Source organism: Monoraphidium neglectum, assembly GCF_000611645.1.
Source record: "Monoraphidium neglectum strain SAG 48.87 unplaced genomic scaffold scaffold01401, whole genome shotgun sequence".
NCBI classification, from domain to species: domain Eukaryota; kingdom Viridiplantae; phylum Chlorophyta; class Chlorophyceae; order Sphaeropleales; family Selenastraceae; genus Monoraphidium; species Monoraphidium neglectum.
The window spans coordinates 1-14,501 of NW_014012227.1; the positions used below are offsets into that span (position 1 = coordinate 1).

The 14,501-nt window shown below is 67.7% G+C and overlaps 4 protein-coding genes across 4 annotated transcripts; 2 read left to right on the forward strand and 2 right to left on the reverse strand.

Moving 5' to 3' along the window:
* Positions 1-842: 842 nt before the first annotated feature.
* Positions 843-2,426, reverse strand: MNEG_7740 (hypothetical protein; the record flags this gene model as incomplete). The annotated part of the gene is made up of 5 exons (XM_014043784.1): positions 843-960; positions 1,411-1,465; positions 1,820-1,894; positions 2,115-2,208; positions 2,400-2,426. 5 exons carry the CDS (start codon positions 2,424-2,426, stop codon positions 843-845), a joined length of 369 nt encoding a protein of 122 aa, XP_013899238.1.
* Positions 2,427-4,201: 1,775 nt separating this feature from the next.
* MNEG_7741 (aurora kinase, other) lies at positions 4,202-5,534 on the forward strand (the record flags this gene model as incomplete). The annotated part of the gene is made up of 5 exons (XM_014043785.1): positions 4,202-4,290; positions 4,480-4,618; positions 4,950-5,017; positions 5,305-5,411; positions 5,512-5,534. 5 exons carry the CDS (start codon positions 4,202-4,204, stop codon positions 5,532-5,534), a joined length of 426 nt encoding a protein of 141 aa, XP_013899239.1.
* Positions 5,535-5,679: 145 nt separating this feature from the next.
* On the forward strand, positions 5,680-8,539 carry MNEG_7742 (hypothetical protein; the record flags this gene model as incomplete). The annotated part of the gene is made up of 5 exons (XM_014043786.1): positions 5,680-5,691; positions 5,922-6,020; positions 6,387-6,658; positions 6,899-7,727; positions 7,997-8,539. 5 exons carry the CDS (start codon positions 5,680-5,682, stop codon positions 8,537-8,539), a joined length of 1,755 nt encoding a protein of 584 aa, XP_013899240.1.
* Positions 8,540-13,044: 4,505 nt separating this feature from the next.
* Positions 13,045-14,382, reverse strand: MNEG_7743 (hypothetical protein; the record flags this gene model as incomplete). The annotated part of the gene is made up of 2 exons (XM_014043787.1): positions 13,045-14,268; positions 14,380-14,382. The coding sequence occupies 2 exons, from the start codon at positions 14,380-14,382 to the stop codon at positions 13,045-13,047; spliced, it is 1,227 nt and encodes a 408-aa protein (XP_013899241.1).
* Positions 14,383-14,501: the final 119 nt, after the last annotated feature.

A 14,501-nucleotide genomic window follows, 5' to 3' on the forward strand; every position in this document is an offset into this window, starting at 1 on the left:
GGACGGGGGTGGGGTGGGGGGAGGCCGCCCCCACCTTCATGTCGGCGAGCTTCTGGAAGGCCCAGACACTCAGGTCAAGGTGGTCCTCGTCGCCGCAGCACCAGCGCTTGTTCGAGTACTGCGGGGACGCGAGGAATGGCGGAACAGCAAAATGCAGGCAGGCTCGGCGGTTGCGGGTGGAGTTTGGCACGCGAAGGGAGGTTTGGATGCTGTACCATAGTGGGGAAAGCGGACGTCAAGCTGACTGCGCGCTGCAGGTGCCAGCTGGTCTGCAGAGCTGCGCCGGCAAAGCGTAGTTGGCAGAAGTCAGCACCCCTGCCCCCCCACCCAGTGGGCGGCTCACGTAGTTGCCTGCCGTCCACAGGATTGGGCCAGGTGAGTAAGGAGGGCAGTGGCATGAGGAGAATGAAGAGTCAGGGAGGGGAGAGAGAGGTGGGCCGGCCAAGCCGCAGTCTGTGAGTGCTCCTGTCAGAAGGCGACGAGCAAAGTTCAAATGATTTGTGACCATCAGACGCTACAAGGTGCTGCAGCTGTGTGTGGCCGGAGGTGCCATCCCCTCTTCCAAAGTAGAGGGCTGCAGGGCTCACGCACTTGGAAAGTTGCATGGGCAGCTGCGAGTAAGGCAGTGATGTGGCAACAGGGGTCGCATCAGTACTGATTATTGATTTGTGCAGGACAAAAGTGCAGCTGTGCAGGTAGCAGGCATGACAAAGCGCGCTAGTTCTTTCGAACAGGACCATCAACTGTGATCAGCCTACGCGGCCAGCGTTTTGCCCCCTCACGGCCCCTCACAGCACGTCGTCGGGGCAGTGAGGGACCGGCGATCTGTCGCACGCATGCGCTCACGTGTCGGTCGTGCGCACGATGACGCTGCCCTCGCGGCAGACCGAGGAGCGGTCCATCTCTTCGCCGTAGCCATCGCGCACCCACTTGGGGTCGCACTTGACCTCGTAGCAGCGCCTGCAAGGCGGCCGCGGCGGAGGAGCGAGGGGCCGCGGATTTGAGTGGGGGCGGGCAAGGGTAAGGGTGGAGGGGGCAAGTCAAGGCAGTTGATCAGAAACAGGGATGTGCGTGGTTGAGCGTGAGTGAGTGTGGGTGTTTGGGGGGAGGGCACGCTTCTAAACCGTCAGGGTGGGGTTCAGGGATACTTTACATTATTGCGTGAGTGGGGCATCAAGTAAATGAGCAGGCCTCAACCAGGCTGCTGGCTCTGCGGAAGGCTGCCAGCAGCCCTGCAGCGCCGATTTCCAGCAGGCAACGCCGCAGCTGCGTGACCGCCAAAATGAGCCCGGAGGTGCCGGTCGACACATCAAAGCACCCTGTTGGCGCATGGCACGCTGCTGCACTGCTGCTAGTTTGACAGCATGACACACTGGCTTCGGCACATTCACCCCACTGCCTGCGACTCACCCGCAGCTGCCGCTGTACCGCGAGTTTGAGTCCGCCAGGGCTGCAATGTCCCAGCCTGGGTGTGCGAAGGGAGGTTGGCGCATATTGCACTTGGTTTGGCACGCCAGAATGCGTATCTGTCCACATCCAATACTTGCATCTCCGACAGTCGCAATGTTGCCAATAACACAGTCCTCAAGTTGAGCACGACTGCATCAACACAAATGCACACCAGCCAGCGGGGGTTGAGCGCTGCCCACGAGAGGCAGCCGCTGGTGTGCTCCCTTGTCTTGAGGCTTGCATTTTGCAACTCTATAATGGTTGCGCGGCGTGTACAGAACCCTGTTCCATGGGCGTATACGAAACCCTGTGCCTCAAGCCTGTGTGGTCGCGCGTCCCTCACTTTAGAGGGCAAAAACAACAGACTCACCTGTGTTCTGGTCTGGCCAGATGTACCCGTAACCGCAGGAGCCGTGGTGGATGTCCCAGTTCCAAGGCTCATTGCCTGACAGGGTTAGCGCAGGCCGCGCCGGTTAACGGGTGTGCTCGTGCATCCGTGCGCACGGCGGGTTGAACTGACTTGTCTGCATGTACGTACAGGCTGAAGCGGTGCCGCTGAATCGCCTCGCTCAGCTGGGCAGAGGCGATCGCGCCCATGCAGGCACGCACCGCTGGGCTAGTCTGAGCGCGCGGCCAGCCCGTACGGCTGCCAGCGCTGTTCTTACCGTAAAAGGTGGCACGGCCCGTGGTCCATGCTGCTGCCTGGGGTGCGAGCAGGGTGAGGCCCAGCACAGCCGCCAGCACCAGGGGCCCGCAGCTCTGTGGAGGAGGGCAGAGGGGGCGCGCCAGGCGATTGCTTGGTCGGTAATCGCATCGGAATGGTGTGTGCTGAAGCAGACGGCACGCGGCGCTCGCGATCGCGCCTCCCACCGCTCAACGCCCTGCACAATGGCGTGAGGAGCTGCGGCAGCGCCCTGAGACATGCTGCAGTGCCAAAGACGAGCTCTCACCCGCTTTCCTTGAGTATATTGCTGCATTTTATAACCTATATGTGGCAAACAAGACCGCGATTCGTGGGCGGGCTCAGTTTTTCGGTCCGCGTCTGACACACGCTATGCTTTGACCGGCTTTGAAAGCAGGATCGCCATGACGTATGCACTACAAGTCCATACATTCAATGCATCACGGACCTGGAGGCATGCGATTTCCCACACCTGCACAAAGTTACGTGCGCTCGAGTTGTTACGGTGGCCGCGCGGTGATTTCAGCCGTGCAAATCAAACTTTATAGCAATATTGGTTGAATTCCAGCGCAGTCAGCCATGAAATCCTGTCGGGCCCCTCGCATACGTGCCTCCAAGGCTCCTCCCTCGGACATTAGCGCACACCGGTATGTGTGCGCCTTGGGGAGGCCGACATTGCAAGGTCGGCCAGCATTTATGGATCAAAAGCCAGTACGTGTGCCGGTGTTGTGCTTTGCTGGCTCCCACATATTGAAGGGGCTGGCCCAAGTCTGACACGGCATCCAGGAGGATGGTGTACCCTCGGGGGCCGGGCGCCGAGTCTGTCGGTCCCACCCACCCAGGCCAGCAAGAGATCAGGGAGTTTGATTTGTAATAGGATGGAACATATCGAAGGTAAAAAATTTGAGGCGGCCTGCAGCAGCATACGCGAACTTGCTTGTCCAGGCTGTTTGTGTCACCCGACCTCACCAAATCACTCAGTCAATCAGGCTGGTAGCATGTGGACCGTGCGCGACCGGTTGATGAGCCTGGGGTTTTCTTATCATGTCCACGACCTTCTTTGTATTGTCTGTGCTGTTGGGACAGGGGCGCGATGTGCCCCAGCATCCGCCGCACAACTGGGCGTTGTGTACAATACACATGCCGCCAGAGGCATGCCCGGTTGCAGCAGTTATCAGATGGCAATTGCCTCTGACACCCTGTCGTTGTGCGTACTCCGAATGGGTTGGCGGTCATTGGCGGCCATGGCTGGCCGGGCCTGATCAGCTGGCCTGGTTGTCGCGACGACATCAGTTGCTGTCAACAACTTGCCATCAAGCGCCAAGCCGATCGCAAGCCGTCTGGTAGCACACTTGCCATCACGGCCGGTACCAGCACAACACAACATGCCTTGCGCGCACCACTGGGGCACCCGGGATCGCGGTGTTGGCAAAAGTGCCCGTGTATGCCGCCTCTTTGATCCTCCAAGCACCGGTGCACGTTCACAAAACTGTAGTATCCTTTCAAGATTTCCGAACATACGGTATAATGGCCCACTCGAGCGCAGCTTGCCCAAGCTTGGGCACTTCAACACCAGCGTCATCCCTGTCGCCGCGCCCCTCCCTCTAGACGGGGCTGTACATACTTTATTAGAGATGTGCTCGGGCGAGCAGACAGTGTGCGGGCTGCCGGCGGAAATCGGCAAACAACTTTGGCGCCCACCTCACCACCCGCGGCCCGTGGACGGGATGGGTGGCAGAGCAGACGAGGTGGAAGATCTACACCAATGGGCGCCCTCGCACCGGCTGATCCACCGCGGAGCGTGAGTCCTCGGGCCCGCTCTTTCGAAACAGGATTGGGCAGCCCTCGAGGTCTCCCTAAATTGACAGCTGGGCTCCTTCGTGCTCGCAAATGTGTTGACAGGACGAGCACGGTCTCGCTATGCTGCGCGGACGGCGAGCTGCTGGCGGTCAAGTCTTACAGCAAGGGCTTGCTCGCGCCGCGCCACTGCCTCAACCTGCGGCGAGAGTTGTGCGTCCTTGCGCACCTGCGCCAATGCGGGTGCGTGCATGGGTGCCCATGCACCCACGCATGCGATCGCTCGGCACCAGCCCACCTCTGGCGGTCGCCGCGGCGTGCGGCGGCCGTTGGCGCCAGATATGCGCCAGCTTGGTCCTGCTGTGAGGCCAAGCGCGGCCTACCCCACTCTGGTGCCAACTTCGCCGGCCCCTAGGCCGCGCATGTGCTGCATGCGCGCCTGCCTCGACCATGCGATCACCCGCTTGATCCCCGACAGCCCAGTCGCCTCTGCGGTCCCTGCCAAGACGGTGCGGTGCGCTTTTTGCGAATGCCGTCCCCCAAACTCGCAGCATTCCTGGCGTTGTGCAGCTGCTGCACACCGACGAGACGGCCGACGCGGTGCTGCTGTTCTTCCGCGCGGCGGCGGGCGGCGACATGTACCGCAGCCTGAAGCTGCAGCCCTGGGACGAGGCGCGGCTGCGGGACCAGGTGCGGCCAGCGCGCGCCGCGGTTGGCAGTTGGTCGTTGGCGGCCGGCGGCTGGCGTTGAGCTGCGGAGAGCTGTGGGGGCAAGGGGAGAGGGTGGGGGCGGAGATATCTGGACGCAGCATGCGCTCGGCGAGGCGGGAAGCGGCAGCTTGCTTTGCGCGCTGGGTGGACGAGCAGTGTCTGGAATGTCTGCGACATTAGCATGGCGACGCCCGCCGCTGCAAGCGACCGCGCACACTTGAGAGCCGATACGCTTCCCACTTGCCCGTCCTCTGGTTTAGCCAGGCAGGCCCCCCACGTCCCCGCCTGCTGCATGTACGCGTTGCCTGCAGGTGGTAGTGCCGCTGCTGGCTGTGCTGGCGCGGCTGCACTCGATGGGCTACGTTCACCGAGACATCAAGTGGGTGCTGCCGCTCAGGGGATCATGCTGAATCTGGCGCATGGATGAACAGGGATGCGATCGTCCCGCCACCGCGGCGCCGGCAGCCGCCATGGCAAGCGATTGCTGGGGCAGGCCGGCCGGGCAGCGGCTGCCGCGTGTGAACCCCTACAGTGTGACTTTGCTATGTCAGCTACAACGTCCCCACCCCCTTGAAGCTCTGGTCCTCTCCCCCATCTCGCCCTCAGCGGCAGCCCTGCGCCTCGACACTCACTCGCATGCCAATTCCCTCCTGTGCGACTCCCCAGGCCCGAGAACATTTTCTTCGCCGCCGACGGCTCCCTGGAGCTGGGAGACTTTGGCCTCACAATCGACCAGCGGCGCGAGCGCCCCATCAGCCGCGTCGGCACGACGGGTGCGCGCCTGCGGGGCGTTTCCAGGCCTGGCCGCGCGGATCATTGCTACGCCTCTGCCGACTGCGCCGGCTCCACCTTTTCTTGTTGGCTTGCCGACAGTTGCGGCTATCTCCTGCCCCTGAAAACACACACACCACACACACACCACACACACACCACACACACACACACACATGCACACGCACACGCACATACGTGCGCGCGCTTATGCACCCCTGATACGTCCTGCCCCCTCACACATGTGTCGTTTGTCTCCCCAAAGACTACATGGCCCCGGAGGTGCGCGCCCTCCCCCGGAGAGCTTGCATGATCGCTTGAGCGTTCAGCAACCGGCAGTGGGCACTATCAATGTGATCTCAATCACATTGATAGTGTTTCACCCTCCCCCAATCATTGTCTGCAAAGCAAATATCGCATTGCCGATGCTCTTAAATGCCGCCCGAACACACGCGCACACACACACGCGCGCGCACGCACGCACCTACGCACGCACCTGCTGGCCCCTGTAGGTGCTGGCGCAGCCCACTGCCGAGGAGGCGGCCGCGCTGCCCCCCAGCTGGCTGGCCAGCTACGACGAGAGGGTGGACGTGTGGGGCGTGGGCGTGCTGGTGAGCGCTGCAGCACACCCGTCAAAACAAAGAATATTGTACATATATGACATACGTATCCATCGTCTGGTGTTTGTGGGCGTGTGATATCTGTGCGTGTTTGGTTGTATGTGCACTTTCCATGTGTGGGAGGCATACATGTGTATGCGTGTGTGTTGGGCGCGTGCTGACATGCGCGCATGTGTGCGGGTAAGGGTTAAAACACATCTGAAATTAAGGTTAGGTGTGTGCAGCAGGATCAGGAATGGCGACCTGAACCTCACAACAAAGGGTTGGGAAGCCAGGCTTCGCGCTTCAAGTGCAGTCGCCCCCCAGGTTCCAAACACAACCCGCCCCCTTCCCTCGCTCGCCGTCCCATTCTTGCAGGTATTTGAGGCCCTCACCGGCCGGCCCCCCTTCTCCCACGCCAACCCCGCCGTCGCCGCCCTCAAGGCGCGCTTCCAGGAGCCGCCCCCGCTGCCGGCCGGCGCCGCGTCGTCCGCCTGCCGCGACTTTGTGCGGCTCGCCCTCACGCAGGACCCCAGGCGGCGGCCGGCGGCCGCGCAGCTCCTGGCGCACCCCTGGCTGCTTGGCGGCGCCGCAGCCGCCGCCGCTGCTGCCGCTGCTGCTGCACCCAACGAGCTGGCCTCCCTCAGCAGGTGTGTGTGATTACTTAAAGCCGAGGCCCGTGCTCCACGCACACACGCCTTGTGGCGGCCATCCCCTATGCATGCATGTCCTGAGTGTATTCCGCAGGTGTTCTTGGCCTTGGCTGCCGCACCACTCACTGGCCTCGCCGCACGCTGCTGTGCCGCCTGTCCCAATGACAGCCCCTCAATCTGCAGGACCGCCTCCGCGCCTTCCGCGCCTGCCACTCCAAACCACGGACCCGAGCGCAGCGCGCACGCGTCCTCCTTCGCGTCCTGCGCCAGCGCCGCCGGGCAGCCGCCGTCGAACGGCTGCCGCGGCGGCGGCGCCTGCTCGGCTTCCGCTGAGAGCACGCCTTGGGAGCAACGGGCGTGCAGCTCCGCGCTGCACGCGTGCGGCGCCGCAGCTGCGGCGGCAAGGGCAGAGGCGCCGCCCGTGGAGCGTCAGCCGTCGCTGGGCGTCGGCCTGGCCGGTGCGAGGGGCTCAGGGGCCGGCGCCGCCGCCGCCGCCGCGTGCGCGGCGGCGCCGAGGCCGTGCACCCTGAGGCGCAGCAGCACCGCCTCCGCCGCGGTCGGCCGCGCCCCTGCCGCGCCGCGCGTGCCGGCCGGCGCCGCGTCGTGCTCGTCCTCGCCGGTCGCGCGCGGCGCCGCAGCGGCGGCGGCGACTGCACCCGGGGCGGCGCAGCGTCTTGGCCACCAACTGTCGCTCCCCGTCGGTTTTGGCGACGGCGGCGGGTGGGCAATTCCCGCGCCCGCGCCCATGCCGGGCGGCGGCCTGCCGCCGCGGCCCGCGGCGTTTGCCATGATGCCGCCCCCGGGTGCCTGCAGCCCTGGCCCCAGCGGCTCCAATTATCTGGGGCTGGGCGCAGGAGGGGCCCCGCTGCCCGCAGTCGGCAGCGCCCCGACCAGCGGCGGCGGCGGCGCGATGCGGCACGCGCAGGCGTGGGCGCGCGCCGCGAGGGAGGCGCGAGAAGCCAAGCGGCTGCGGGCGGCGGCGGCGGCGGCGGCAAACGGTGGCGGCGGTGCGTCGCCGCCGCCGGCCACGGCGGCCGGCCATGGGCGTGGCAGCCTCGTTGTCGAGGTGCGCTTCTCAGTTTGCATCATGCACACGTAAATTGTGTGCGTGTGTGAGTGCGCGTGTGTGCTTCTGGGCAGACTGCCCAACTGTGTGTGTGTGTGCATGCGTGCGTGTGTGGACAAGCGCTCTCTTGTTGCACGTGCCCCTCATCCCGCAGCCCCCATCGTCCCAGCCTCGAGCCCACGCCCAAGCCTGGGTGCGATGCACCCTTCAGCCACACTCGCATACCGCATTCCCCCACCCCACCCCATGTGCCCCCTCCCGCGCCCCAGGTCCCTCGCCTTGCCCGCGGCGGCAGCCCCCTCCCCGGCTGCTGCGACCTCGACACGGTCTGCGAGCTCAGCACTGCACTCAACACCCCGCAGGCCGCCGCCAGCGGCGGCGGCGGCGGCGGCCTTGCGAGGCCGCCCAGCCCCGAGGCGCACCTGTCTGTCGCGGCCGGCGGGCCCGCCGCCCTGGAGCGCTGCGGCGCGGCAGCTGGTGACCCCGCGACCCCCTCAGGCGCCGCTGGCCCAGAAGCGATCCTCTCGCCCCCTGTGACCCAGCTGGCCGCAGACGCAGCCGCCGTAGCCGCCGCGGACGCGGCGGCAGCTGCGGCCGCGCGCGCCGAGGCGTGCACGCCACCGCCGCCTCCTGCTCGCTACCGCGGCGCCGCGCCGCTGTCGCCGTGCGCGGCGCTGCTGCAGACGTGGGTGCACGCGGTCCTCAAGCGGAGGCCGCTGCACCGCGGCGCGTCGCCGCCGCCGGGCGCATTGCCGCCGCGGGCAGCGGCCCCGGCGCTCGTCACGCGCGCGGGCGGCTTGGCGCTCGCGTAGCGCGGCTGCCCGGGCGCCCGACCCGCCGCGTCCACCGCCGCCGCAGCAACGTCCACCGCCGCCGCAGCAACCGCTGGAGCCGCTCTCCTCTGCGCCACGCAGCTCTTGCAGCACCTGCGCAGCACTGCAATGTCGCTGTTTCCAACCCTCCTGCTGCAACTGCCGCGAGTTGACCCCTGTGAAAGGCGTGCGCCGACCGCAAAGCGCCGCGCGGGCTCGCGCGGCCAAACTCGGCGCGCCCAGCCGCGATGCAGGGCGCCGGCGCGGCCCCTGTCGCCGCGCCAAGGCGCGCTCACGCGTGCGCAGCTGCAAACCTCTACGCTGCAAATGTCTCTCATCGGATGTGTGTACTGCAATCGAAGACACCCGCACTGGCCCAACTGCAAGGCACTGCACTGCGCGGGAGCCCGCCGCGGCAAGCGAAGCCTCCGGCGCGGCCCCGCGAGGGGGGCGCGGGCCCCTTCCCTGCGCCAGCTCTCCCTTCGGTTCGGCTCGCTCCCGCGCCTGATGTCCTGCCCCGCTCCCGTCCCGACGCTCGCCTCGCGCGCGTTGCTGGCGCGCTTGCGCGGCTCGGCGCACGGGGCGGATGGACGAGCTCCTCCGTTGGCCCGGGGCCGCCTTTGTCCCGGAGGACAGCCTCTGCACCTTCGCTGCCGGCCGGCGCGGCCCTCCCAGGTCGCATTTGCTATGCTTTGGGAACACTAGCTTGAGCTCCCGCGCCGCACCCTGCACTGTGCCCTGAAAAAGGAAAGGGAATGCCGCGCGACGGCCCCCAGGCTTGCGGGAGCCAGCGGGCCCTTGCGCGCCTGGGCGGTCCGGCGGGCTGCTTTGTGAATAGCGCCCCCGTCCGGGCCCATTGATGCCGTGCCCACGTCGCATCACATCACATTTGTCGCACCACTGAAAAGGGAAAACACGCCACGAACAGCAGCCCCACGCCCGCTGGTGCGGCGCCGGCATCGGCGAGGCGGGGCTTCCCACCCTTGTCGCGGCCGGCCACGCCGTTGCCGCCGCCGCGGCCGGCCACGGCGCGATGCGTGCCCGCTGGCTGACCCACGAGCCGGGGCGCGCGGCGGCGCCACAAGGTTCCTCTCTTGATCGGCTGCCTGGCGCCGCGCGGCGGTCACAAGCGGCCGAAGTCTCTCTGTCAAGACCGCTCTATGCGCCGCTCCCGGCGCCCATTGCGCCGCCCCCTTGGCGCACGGCCGCCGCGCCGCGCGGCGCCCATGCGTGCGCGCACGCGCAGCCCAAGTTTGACCAGCCCCTCGACCCCGCCCCAGGCTCCCCGCCGCCACGAAGATGAAGCTTGAACTGTCCCCCCCTTTAAACGCCGACGCCCACGCGGGCCAGCGCTCTCACGCACGCCACCCCAACGACGCAAAAGCGCGCGCAAAAAGGCAAGGCCGCGGGGCCGGCGTGGATTGCGCCGCCCCGCGCCTTGGCACCTCGGCGCGCCCATAGGACGCGTTAAGATGAGGCGGCATGCCGGCGCGCTACGCGGGCGCGGCCCCGGTCTGCTGACTCTCTCTCACGCGAAGCCCCCAAACACCTCGGTTCGCGCGCGCGTGTTCAAGCGCGCTCCGCGCGGGCGGCGTGATGGGGGGATGTTTTTGATTGGGAAGCTCTCCTGCACCCTACCTGCTTCCTCACAGGCACCGAGGGCAAGGCGCACTGCAAACAACGAGCTCACTTTTGGGCGATGCTCTGGATGCACACACACGTGTGCGGGGCGCGACTGCGCCGCACGCACGCCTGCCCCTGCCAGGCCGCCTGGCTGGCCCTACGCCTTTGCGAGCGACGCACGCGCGGGCCCAAACGCGGCGCGAGCGGCGGCGGCGGCGACGCTGCTGCCCGCCGCGCCGACTCCTTGCTTCGGGAGCTTCCGGCCCGGGCCGCTTGCTAGGGGCCGCCCTCCCCCTGAGGTTGAGCCGCCGTGCTCACACGCCTGCGAGGGGCAGCCACGAGCCAGCCCCAGGCGCCACGCCTTTGTTGTGCCCGCCGACGAGCCGGCCCTGTGCCAGTTTTGCCCTCTCCATCAGAAGCCGCCCGACCCAGAACTGCTCGTGCACAGGGGACCAAGCGCGGCGAGCGCATGCGCGCGTGCCCCTTTGCCGGACGGGAGCATTGGCCCGCGCGGCGGCTGCACGCGCGCGTGCGCGCGCACGTGCCGCCCAACGAATCTCGGGCGTCCTCGGCTCTTCACGCACCCAGGGGCATGCACATTTGCAGTTCCCGATGGGCGCGCCGGGGGCGCCCCCTAGCCGAAGATGCGCGCGCTGCTTTGCCCATAAGAGACCAACGAAGGCCCAATGAAGGAATACCACACAGCTCGGCCATCCTGACGCACACTGGGCCGCTGCGGCGCTGAGGCCCTTTCCATCCCCACGCGGTCTAGTTGGGTCGCCGGCCCAGCCTCGGGGGCCGCGCACCAGCCCTCCCGCCCGCCGGTGCAGCGATTGCTGTCCACTTGTTGGCGCGCGGCGGGGGCAGTGCGAGGGGCTCGGCGCAGCCCCTGTTGCGCGCCAACGCGGGGTTCCAGCCGCAGACGCGGCTTGGGCGGGGTGCGGCGAGGGGCCGCCGTGCCGGCGAGCAGCGAGCACTCTGCCACGAGCGCTGCGCCGCGTGCGCACTGGCGCCTCCACGCCTTCATATCCAGGATACTTACCTGCTCAGAGGGGCGCGCGCCGCCCGCACACGCACCGTACACACCTCAGACAGCGCCTACCTACTGCTTCCTTTGCACACGCACCTGCCCCCTTCCTTGTCCCACTGCCGGCGGCGCCAAGCCGTCCCGGCACGCCCCCGGATCAGGCCCCCTGTGCCCGCTGTTCGCACCCGAGGATACAGTTCTGCGCCCATGAAAGCAACAACCACACCCATCGCTCGCGCACGCATGCGCGCGCGCGTCGCCCCCTCGCTGCTTGTCGCGACGGGCACACACGCGCGCGCGCACGCGCGCGCCAGAGACCTTCCGAGGGCATAGCACTATGCTGCGCTTTCTTGACGGCGCGCACGAGACACACATACGCACACACGCGGCCGCGGCCGCCCTGCACCAGCGCGTTTTCGCCCCTTGAAGAACCACTCCCATGCCCCGGCCCCGCACTACGCCCCTGCACCAGGCGTCCGATCCGAGGGGGTCCCGTCAAACGGAAGGGGAAGTTTTTCGGGGGCGCTGGCTCGCCCGCCACCCTCGCAGGTACCATCTCGGCGGCTACAAGAGGCCGCCCTGCTGTCCCACTTCTGGGTGCCTCTCTTTGCTGTGTCAGGCCCCAGGTGTGTGGGCGCGGGGCCGCTTCCCCGCCGCCCTGTGCATCAGTTTTTTTCCACACAGGATGCTCGTCGCCCCGACCAGCCACACTTTTGACCCGCGGCTCCCAAACTTGTGCGCGCTTGCCCTCACGCCGGGAACCCCGCCGTTTGCGCGCAGCGCCCCCCCTCCCGACCTTTGTTGTAAAACACCGCGCCAGAATTCTAGACCAATGCGACGACTGCCAGGTGGCGACTGGCTTTGACACTTCTAGGGATAGCTGTCTCCACACTGGGTGCCACAACCCATTCAGCATTTGAGCTTTTGAGTCTTATCCAACCCGCGGCTGGCAGCTGCACCGTTATCGTTTCGAGGGCTGCCGGCGCAACCACAAAGTATTCCATGAGTCTGCAAACCCGCAGGGAAGGCAACAATCAGGAAAGCCTGCAGCAGGGGCGCAGCAGTGCGGCAGCGCAAGAACGGGGGGCCCGAACACAAAGCGGGGCGCACGGAGTTTTGACGGGGCAGGGTGCACCTTAGCAGCCGGGCGGCGCAGCCGTGTGCAGCCCGGGGACTGGGGTGGGTGTTATTGCGCTGCAAGGAGGGATGCAAGGGGAGTGGGTGGTGCGCCTCAAAGGGGTCGTGCGTGGGTGACACCCCCACTACTGCAGCTTGGATCAGGCCGGGGCCCGCTGCTTAGAAAGGATCGCGGACAAGCGAGGAAGGTGGATGAGCGAGGCGGCAGTGGCTTGTTTCAAGCAGTGCTTGTCCTGGGTGCGCGCGGTGTGTGTGTGTGTCCTGCATGTGTTGTGAAGAAATGCGCAGCCCCTGTCAGAACCAAGCATGCAATCTGAGGACAAGGCCCGGAGGGAGCAAATCCGTTGTAAAACGCACAATTTTAGGCCATAAGGAGCACATATCAGAGGTGCGCGGAAAAGGCTTAAGAGCAGAGACAGGGCAGGGCAAAGCGTCACGTTCAGCAGTCAAGGAGGTTTGTTCAGGGCCGGGGAGGGAACCGCCGGCCGCGTTCAGCCATGATCGTTCAAGCGGCGGCGGGCTCCGGTTGCGAGGCCACGTTGAGCTGCTTGCTGCACCGCCGAGGGGCCAGCGGCCAAGCCAGCGCGATGGATGCGGCGGTTGGGGGCGGGTGGATGGGGAAGCTGGGCGGCGATCAACACACCCCAGTGACCCACCACGTGGTGTCACCAGCTGGGCACCCACCCCTTGGCTGCTGACCGCTCTGTTTCGGGTCCCTCTACTGCTGGCCGGCGCCGGCGCTCCCGCCGCTCCTGCCGCGCAGCAGCCGCAAACCCGGGAGCTCCGCAAAGACGGCCGCCACTGTCCGCGGCGACGGCGCCGCGGACGACGTGAACGACGGTTGGCTGCCCTGGCTGCCCCTGCGCGCGCTCAGCGGCGCCGCCGCCGCGACGGGGCAGGGCGCGCCGGCTTCCGACGCCTGCCTTCGCTGCGGCTCATGGGGGCCGATGGGGGCAGAGGCGCATGCGGCGCCACACGAATCGCCGTCCTCGCCCGCGGTCGCGGCCGCGAGCGCACGCGTCTCCAGCGGCTGGCACGCATCTTCAGCTTCGTCGTCGCCGCAGCCGCCGCCGCGGCCGAGCCGGGCGGGCGGCAGCGGCGCGCGGTCGCTCTCGGTCTCCGGGGCCGCCGCGCACGCCCACGAGCCGTTGCTGCTGGCTCTGGGGCTGCCCGGCTGGCTCGAGCGCGACCGGCCCAGCCGCAGCCGCCCGAGCGCTGACATCGCCATTGCTATGAAGCTGCCGTCGCCGCCGGCGGCGGCCAGCTCCGCGGCAGCGTCGCCGCCGCTTTGCCTAGGAGTCTCCAGCTGGCCCGAGAGCCGCGGCCGCAGGTAAGTGTGGCTTGCCGCCGCCGGCCCGCGCAGCGCCTCCTCGCTCCGCCTCCGCGCCCGAAGGCCGCGCGGCGACCCGCCCGCCCGCGCGCTCGCTCCCCCCGCGCCGCCGTCCCCGCTCGCGCGGCCGCCGCCCTGCGCGCCGTCGCCCTCGTCGCAGCCGCCGCCGGGCCCCTCCTCGCTGATCCGCGCGGGATGGTGCGCGGCCGCCGCCGGAGCACCGCCGCCGCCGCCGCCCTTTGAAACATGGAGTCCTTGATGGTGGTGGGCGCCGCCGCCGCCGCAGGCGGCGCCGTCCCGCGGCGAGGAGGGCGACGCCGCGGCGATCCTCATCTCCACGACCAGATCTGGGTCGAAGATCCACCCGCTGATCTGCCGGATCGGCGCCGGCCCGCACTCGGCGACCGGCGAGAGCAGCAGCGCCGCGTCCCCGCCGGCACCGCCGCCGGCGGAGCCGCCGGCGCCGGCGGCGCCGCACGTGAAGCGGGGGCTGAGGACCGCCGCCGCGCCGCCGCCCGCGCGGGGGCTGGCGCCGCAGGCCCCGCTCTCGGCGCTGCTGCGGCGGCCGGCGCCCATGAACGTGCGGCGCAGGTAATCCTTGTCCCGCGCTTGCTGTGTGCGCAGTGGGGATGCATCATAACACCATCATGTGGTTCAGTGGCCACTCATGTCCAGCAAAGCCTCAAGGTGAAGGCAGGCGCCGCACTGCAGACGCTGACTCACCATATCCCAGCAGGGAAAGCTGGAGTGAGTCGTGCGCCTGCCGCCGCCCCACGTGCGGCGCACTGCCCGTCGGACGCACTGCGCCGCCGGCCCCGGGGCGCTGCTCCGCGCGCGCGCACGCC